Raw genomic sequence first — 8,788 nt, 5'->3', positions numbered from 1 at the left:
CAGAAAATAAAAGTGCAAGGCTACCGGTTATGAGGGGGACAATGATGACATCACGACAATGCATGAATAATGGGAGTTGCGCCGTCTTTCTGTGGTTCAATTTCTGTTGTTGAATGCTTCATAAATCACAACCTTTTCAGCAAACTCCTTTGGAGAGGAAAACAATATTGCTGATGGGTGGGCAATGTTTGACTGATTGAAGCTGAGCTGAGTAGATCTTTGTGTTAAATCCATAATGCATGATAGAGAGCCTTTTCCCTAAAGTAGAAAACATGGGCCATGAGGCGCACCGCTGATCGGCCGGATAAGGAGGGTGACGGAGGTTAATGGAACAATTTATGCAGGACACGAACTTCATGAATATTCATGAGTCACGGTAATGTCGGGGGTCTGACCCAGGCACAGAGAGATGGTATAACGTTTAATGCCTGATCAGCGGGTGAGCGAGAGTCACTTTCCAAGAAAGGATGAATGATTACACACCGACTACCACGGCCCCCTCCCCGAGGCTCATATCAAAGAGGGTCACGGCAAGTTGATTAACCACGATCGTTGTGGGGGTAATGAGAATGGATCTGCCTGGTGAGAGGGAGTCGAGCAATGCAGAGTGACTGACACAGGAGGGCACGAGGGGGAAGCGGTGGGCCACGCTTGGCAGTGCCCCAACTCATCGCACAAAATGCGGGTCGATTGGCCGACTGACCTGGGTGGCGGAGGGGACGCCCTGTGGGATTTCTTTGAGTCCGACCGAGCCGCACTCCACTGTGAGGCTGTAGCACCGACAGCCAGCAGGGCATCCCAGAGAGGGGAGGGGGAATAAGACGGCCAGGAGGAACAGAATCAGTCCGGAGAAGTGAGGAAGGACCATGGTGATGAAACAGGAGGCCTCCGGAGACACGCCGACCTGAGAGGAGGTGAAGGAGCAGCAGGGGGGTGGAGAAAGAAGAAGGAATACAGAGATCAAAGTGAGCGGCTGAACTGTTGCAAGAAGCTTTTGGGTGTGACAGCAAACCGTTCCCTACGCACAAGCAATGAATTTCATATCGGCGCTGTTGGGCAGAAACCTTGTATCTCCATAATACTTTATGTTCTTTTTTATAAATGAATGCCCTATTTTTATACTTTGTTCTATGACAGTGTCGTGCAAATGTAGCAAAAATAGCCGTCTACAAGTGCATAACATGTCACGATGTGTGTACTGGACGCTATTTTTGGATGATGTAGAAAATATTTGAAAAATTTTGAAAATGTTGATTAAAAAAAAAAATCTTTTACAACTTCACCTATAATGACGTGTACCAAAATGGGGACAGCAGGTTTAAAGTGTTTATGTCTGTCTGTGGGTTAAATATTTGTGGGCATAAATATTTAACCAATGAAACTACTAAATGATGACTAAATAATAACTGCATGATTGGATCCATTGGAACACAGGTTCCTTTTCTTCCCTCATTTCCTAAACAGTAGCAGCCTGGGACATACAAGGTTTCCTCCCGACAGGGACGATAGGCAAAGCAGTGATTGGCGGTAGCTGGAGACGTGCTGGACAACTCATAATGGATCTTGAACCCAGGAGGAGGCTTATCTCCTCAACCCGAGCTGTTTTCCATTCAAATGCATCTATTTAGCGGCATCACAGCAGCTTCTATTATGCGCTTCCATTAATTAAAAATATGATAACAGATGTGCAGGTCGCCTCAAGGACCTCTCTTTTGATATCTTTTATGCGTGAACAAACACTCTCCATCTCTCTCTTTCTCTCCCTCTTAGACACACACACACACACACACACACACACACACACACACACACACACACACACACACACACACACACACACACACACACACACACACACACACACACACACACACACACACGCAGCAACATCCTCATGTGCTCGTTTACAGATGTGCATATTCATATTTACACAGCTTGGGCTCGTAATTTCGACCTCTCATTCTGGCACTCTCGTTCGCTTCCTCACAGCAAATAATTACGTTGAAACTGAACAGTACTCGTTTCAACAAAAATGTTGGCTGCTCGCTGCTACCAAACAGCAATTTCTTCCTTTGATAACCCCCATCATGGGGGCTACTCAACCATGCAACTTATTATTCCTAGGCTATACAGCCGTGGAGGTGTTTACTCTTATGCTTCATTCTGGGTTTCAAAATAAGTTCAGCTGTCCAATATTCAATGGTCCAATGGAGCTCACAGTAGCCTTGAGAGCCAGTCTCTTGTTTCATCTAAGCTCACAGTGATTGTCCCTGAGAGGTTTTGTGAGGATACGCCATATAATGTATTACAGAACATATACTGGTTCAACATCAAACGATGGACTAAATCACTTTTTATCAAAAGTCAGCTTCCCATTACGTTCAGAAAATTACCACAAAGAAAAGGGGAGAAAATCTCATTGATCTAATCTTAAGATTCTCTTTGCTGTAAAACATCAAACCACTCCAACCCAGAAGTTCTAGCTGACCGTCTTTCTCAAGAAAAAATATTAATTTCCAAGATCATTAAATGCTGAGTTTGATTAATTCTTAAAGTCCAGCTTAATTGATAATGGTGATTAGTAGCACACAGACAGCTCTAATCACACCTGTGTCTGGGTGATTACGCACAATTGTATCCCTTTAAGATTAAGTATTTTGACTGAGACCTTTAAATAATGTTTGTTTACTCTAGTCTGGAGTCTACAACTCAGATGAATAAATTTTCTGTCTGAATGGCTCCTGGAATATCTCATTTGCAGCATGTTAGAATCCAGCCCAGCCCCAGCATTCTAATTCATATCTAAAGAACATTGTTTTGCCTGCACTGCTGAATAAATGAGTAATATACAGTACTAATTTAACAGCAACTAATATCAAACCATTTATTTACTAACCAGAAATGTATGTGCAACAAAGAATGACATTTGCACAGTATTTGCACATAAGGGAGTTACACCGTGTTGATATTACAGTAATCCCTGTGTTGATATTAGACTGAGTGAACATTGTTTAATCTACTTCAAGGGTTTGGTAATGAAGAATGAGCCTGGCTGAATGTAATCCCTGAAATAGACAGCTGGGCTATGGATGAATCAGGCATTTGGCAGGGCCAGGTTTGAGTAGTGTTTTTTTATATAAGTATTCCTCGGCCTCCAGTCTCCTTTGTTTCTCAGTCTAACTTTGACCAAGTCCAGAGACCCACAACAATAGCCACTCAGAACACAATGTGACCTACATACAGTATGCGATTCTGTCTGCTTCACTGAGGAAACAGGGAAAGACACACATTAGCGAAAGAATGAAAAATGTCCCCCACTGCTCTTCAGCTCCAAAAACAACCATGGAGAGAAATTATGCCTTTATGTTGTTGTCATTGAGCTTTTGTTATTTCAAACAGTGGATTGACTTTTAAGTGGCATTGGAATGACAGGTGTCAAACGAATGAGTAACAGAGGTTTCCTTACCCTGCATTAAGATGTAAGGTAGGTTGCAAAGCCATGAAATGTGTTGTTAGAGTATGGGACAGATATCAATCTAAGTGACACCCAGCCGAGTAGAGAAAATAGGCTATGCATTTCTTCGTCTCATTTAAATGTTACACCTTTAAAAGACCTTAAGAACGATCATGTCCTGCATTAAATCGCGGAGCAAGGTTATTCAGACTTAGAGGAAGGCATCGTCTATCCATGAGGTTATCAGGGATGCAGGTTTGCATGATAAACTGACGAGTGCACTGTTTTCCATGATGTTTCTTCAAATGAGCAGTCAACTGCAAATTGTTCTATAGTATTTGTTTCCCATCTCACCTTTGGCTCACCTCGGTTACAAATGAACGTGTTCTTTTGTTATATTGGCGTGTTGGATTTGTTTGGTGAGAGGCCAACTTGCTCAATTTAGTCCCTGTAATCCTCTGAAGATAATGCATAATCTGTACAATCAGATGCTTGCGTTAGCTAAGCCACTTCTGGCAGTAGGCCACAGATGTTTACATAGGGGATGTTTATTTCCCTATTAGAAATTAGGTCAGTAGCATATCATATCATATCATATCACTATTAACATTGGAAGAGTACTTAGATAGGACCGTTAGTCCTAATGATGTGTACATAATATACCTCCCAGTTAGCTAAAGTAAAGTGGAAGGATGGAGGTCCGTGCAAATATCAACTGAACAGACCTCTTCAATACTAACAAAAAAAAAGGCATGGGTTTCCGAGGCTACTTCAATACTGAATGTCAGTGACCAAACCATCGTTACCTCAGAATGCACTCCCACACATATTTGTAAATAATGGCTGGAATTGCGCTCTAGAGAAACTTGGAATGAAATTCAGCAGAGTTTGTTTATTTGAGTGTCGGCACTTTATTGTTGACATAGCAGTTTGTTTTCACATCCCACACAAATTATCCCCTGCCGTGCAACTGTCAGACGGCTCAGCTCAGGGTAATTCATAGCAAGGAAATTCATGGCACTGTGGTGTTACGATTTCTCATTTTACTTTATTTCTATTTGTATTTTTTTATTTATTTTTTGGAAGAGGGTGAGCGCTGATCTGTCAAGAGCACCCGAGTGTGCCGGAGGAAGAAGCCAACTTCAAATCCCTGCGCTGCAAATGGTGTGAGCTGGCCTCATCGGTTGTTATGGCAACTCTTAGGCTGAGGGAAGGTCTAAGATAAGATAAGCCATTATTAAACCCAGGAGGGACATTCGGGTGTCATAGCAGATAGAGCAGTGGGAAGAATTAACCACAGGAGAGATACAGGCTTCAGAACCAAACCAAGATAAAGAAAAATACAAATAAATAAAATAAAATACTGATCTGCTGGCCCTAGATCATCATTATCATACTCCCTACGGTCCTCTGACATGGGTTTCCTCTCCACCCCCTGTGCCAGCGACAGAGCCTTCAGTGCGGCAGCCCCCACCCTCGGGAACTCTCTCGCGACAGAGATTTGCAGTGCCCCAACTCTGGGTACATTTAAGTCTGCCCTGAAAAGGCATCTGGTCAACAAGGCCCTTGACTGTTTTGTTTTCTTTGTTTTGGTGTAGCGTCCTTGCTTGGGTTTCTTGAAAGGCCCTATATAAATCTTAGATATCATTTTAGTTATCACCATTATTATTATTATTATTATTATTATTATATTATTATTAGACTGGTGCCATTGGGCAAGTTGGGAATGCATGCCCCACCCGGTTATGCAATATCCGTCTATCTGTCTGTGAGACATTTTATGGCCAAATATGGAAATTCTTTGATATCCCATCTGTCATGGGTCTGTCTGTGTCCCTGTTGTGCCCATATGGAGTTCCGTATCAGGCATGCCCAAATATGGAGTCCAGGCCAGTCTTTGACGTCAGTACTATGTTGTCATATTGATGACATCAAGGTACTCCAGGGATTCGTGGATGTATATGTTTAGGAGATCCGCTGTTCAGACCGACTTCCCACTCGGCACTCCCGCGGGTCCTCAGCGGTACACATATTGAGGTTTAGGTCGATCGGTCAGGCGGTTCTCGAGATACGCTGGTGACACGGTCACTTAGATTAGATGTACACAGATTTTTGTAATTTATAGATAGAAGATTATTATTAGATATGATATCTGCACTGGATCTCTGACTGAGTAATCTCTCAATACAGATTCTGCAACAGAATGTCATTGGTAGGAATAAACATGGAAGCACCCGGGAGGAAGTGGACTAAGAAAGAGGAGGAGCCAAACCGAGTTCCTGTTTCTACACAAAAAAAGTCTACGGGTGAATACTGTATAGTATTCTGTACAGTAAGTACAGTCTCTCAAGAGCTATGTCATAGTTCAACCATTTACATCCTAGTAGGCTATTCAATGTGCAACCACAGTGCAATGTGTACCAGAGTCCGTGCTGGAGTCAGTAGTCAAAAGTCCCTAAAGACTAGTGCAGGTCTTAAAGTTCTCATATGGAGGTCAAGCATTGTTGTGGATAGGGATTCTCTTTCTCCTTCGCAACTGCCTCACTCTTTCACTCTCTCTATCACTCTCACAGTCAGTCTTCCTCTCTCTTCCTCTTTGTCATTCTCCACTTACTGTCATCTCATCATTTTTTTCTCTCTCTCTCCCTCTCTCTGTTTTTCTCTCTCCTACTCGATCTTTCTCTCTCCCCTGACTCCATCATTTTCCCCTCTATGACCTCTTTCCTTTCTCATCCCTCGTCCTTCTGCCCTGAATGACAGGTGCTAAATCATCTGTCTCTGAGCGTCCCCTTGTCCACAAATAGAGCGAGGCCATGACAGTGAGAACACTGTTAATCTAATCCAAGCGCAACACAATGTCTTTGAGTGGCAGTGTTAGCCACACGCTCACACACGCGCACACACACATTTATTTACATGCAGGGGCACGTCTACAAAATAACACTTGCACACAAGCACTTACTACACACAAAGAGGAGTCAGTCCTAAACACACATACACACACACTTTTTTGTTTGTTTGTTCCTGTGGTTTGGGCCCTGTCCAGTTAATAAGCCTGAATTGATTTCCTTATTTTCCCACTTCTGCCTGGCTGAGCCTCATGGTCATTGATTTTCACCATGAAAGGACATGCAGGGGTTTGTGTGTGTGTGTGTGTGTGTGTGTGTGTGTGTGTGTGTGTGTGTGTGTGTGTGTGTGTGTGTGTGTGTGTGTGTGTGTGTGTGTGTGTGTGTGTGTGTGTGTGTGTGTGTGTGTGTGTGTGTGTGTGTGTGTGTGTGTGAGAGAGAGAGAGTTTTGCTAAAGAGTAAGGAAGTTAATGACTGGGTAAATAAATTATGTATAGCTCAGGAGGTTTTTAAGTGTGTGTGTGTTTGTGTGCGTGCGTGCGCATGTGCGCACACATGTGAGTGCTTATGTGCGTGTGCGTGCGTGCGTGCATGCGTGCGTGTGCGTGCGTGCGCACGTGCAAGATCCCTGTCCGGACGTCGCAGCCTCAGCAGCAGTCTATGTGCCACCTCCCTCCGAGGACCATTTAGTCTAAAACTAAAATACTCCCACAGTGTTTAAAGAGTTCAGACGGATCCCCTGCTGTGTCTAGTGCTTAGATGTAGGTACAGAGTGTGCAGTTTGTGTATTAGTGTAGTAGTGCACAAGGGAAACATTCTGTGATTTTGTGTATATGAGTGTGACACTTATATGAGTGTTTGCAGAGATGCAGCCAATATAGAGTTTCAGTACCACATTTTACTGCGTGTACTTTGGCTGCTACTCAGATGTCGACACTTATATACTATTATATACTATGCTGTGCTGCATGGTGCAGGCCAACATGAAGACTCAAAGGCTTGTTTGATGTGCTCAAGGCTGCAGAGAAGGGGAAGTAGCGATGAAAATATTCAAAGTGTTTATGGTAGTCGTTACATATTTACAATTTTTTACGGTGTGGCACCTAGGGGGCGAGCCCTGTGTGTCCACAGCTAATCTTCAAACCACTGGACCTGTCAATGCCACATTTCTTGTGCATGCTGCCAGTAGGCCAAGGAAGTAAATCCCTGAATATTTTTTTTTCTCACATAATGGCGAATTGATAATCTCAGACCACCCGCCCCGCTGCACATCCTTATTTGGGGCGAGTCTGACATTATTATCATGATGTCAGAGATCCACAGGGAAGCCACGTCGTTAATAGACCCTGTCTCGTGTTACTGCACCTCCTGCACAAAAGTGTGTTATTGTGACTCCACCTCCAAGTATAGGGTTATATTATTCGGGAATATGAAAAAGAGGTCCTCTGTTCAGGTCCAGAGGTCCAGGGAATGTGCTGACGGCAGTTGGTGTGAGAGACAGCAGTGCTGTGTCACAAAATGCCAACTCAAGTCTACTTCATATGCAGGGGCCACTGCAGTATTTAACCACTTGAACCCTAGCGTCCCTATTGTGAGGCATAGCGAAAATAACAGATCTACGAGCTTGTAGATCTGCTATTTTTGGGGTTAAGATATTTGGTGTAGAGGTAAAAAAAAATGAAAAGAGCTGGTAGATCGTCTATTTCCAGTGAAAATATTTGGTGTAGAGGGAAGAAATGGAGGAGTATGTAGGAGACCCCTGGGAGACTCCAGTTAATGAATGAAGTATCTAGGGTTTAACTGGTTAAAGAGAATGACGCGAGGTACAGGACTGATGCTCTGTCAACGTTGTATTCATCATTTTATATGCTGACCCACTGCAGTAATCATACTGTAACATTACATCAACAGTGCTCCAAGCAACAACAAATTATCAATCCTGCACTTCCGTTCTCTCTTTCTTTTTCTCTGTCTCTTGTGAGAAAGATTGAAATGTAGTCAACATTCATACATGCGTACAGTATATGCCCACACACACACACACACACACAGAACCACTCGAGCACACGCACACGCACACACACACACACACACACACACACACACACACACACACACACACACACACACACATCCCCCAAAGCATATTGTCAGGGTTGGTCGATGAGATCGATCACAGCAATTTCACTCACAGCCAGCGGCTTCATCTGGAAGGCTGGAGAATGAATGAGCCTGTGGATAATCATGTCACCAACTTCCACCTCGATACAAATCCCATCTGTTTTTATTTTAATGCGAAGGTAGGCCTACTGAACTCTCACTGAACTCTTATTTAACCAGGAAAATTGGACCAAGAGCATGCTCTAATTCAAGTATATTGTCTGGGCGGGGGAGCCAGTCATTGCTGCATAAGAGAAAACCACACAAAATTCACACGATCACACCCTGGATGGGAGCTGCTAATAACACAACATCCCACTCTGGTTAC

The 8,788-nt window shown here is 43.5% G+C and overlaps 1 protein-coding gene across 1 annotated transcript in view; it reads right to left on the bottom strand.

The window, feature by feature from the left end:
• lrrc24 (leucine rich repeat containing 24) overlaps nucleotides 1-8,546 on the bottom strand; it is a gene marked incomplete at both ends in the record, with an annotated part of 14,204 nt that extends 5,658 nt beyond the window's left edge. Inside the window, 2 exons of the mRNA XM_080439747.1 lie at nucleotides 704-904; nucleotides 8,493-8,546. Of these exons, the coding sequence (XP_080295873.1) occupies nucleotides 704-904; nucleotides 8,493-8,546 (255 nt within the window). The remainder of the gene's footprint in view (nucleotides 1-703; nucleotides 905-8,492) is intronic.
• Nucleotides 8,547-8,788: the final 242 nt, after the last annotated feature.

This window comes from Gymnoscopelus braueri (genome assembly GCF_963280865.1).
Source record: "Gymnoscopelus braueri genome assembly, chromosome: 10".
Classification (NCBI taxonomy): Eukaryota; Metazoa; Chordata; class Actinopteri; order Myctophiformes; family Myctophidae; genus Gymnoscopelus; species Gymnoscopelus braueri.
Note: the sequence above shows the minus strand (reverse complement) of the source record. Positions and strands in the feature narration are given on the sequence as shown.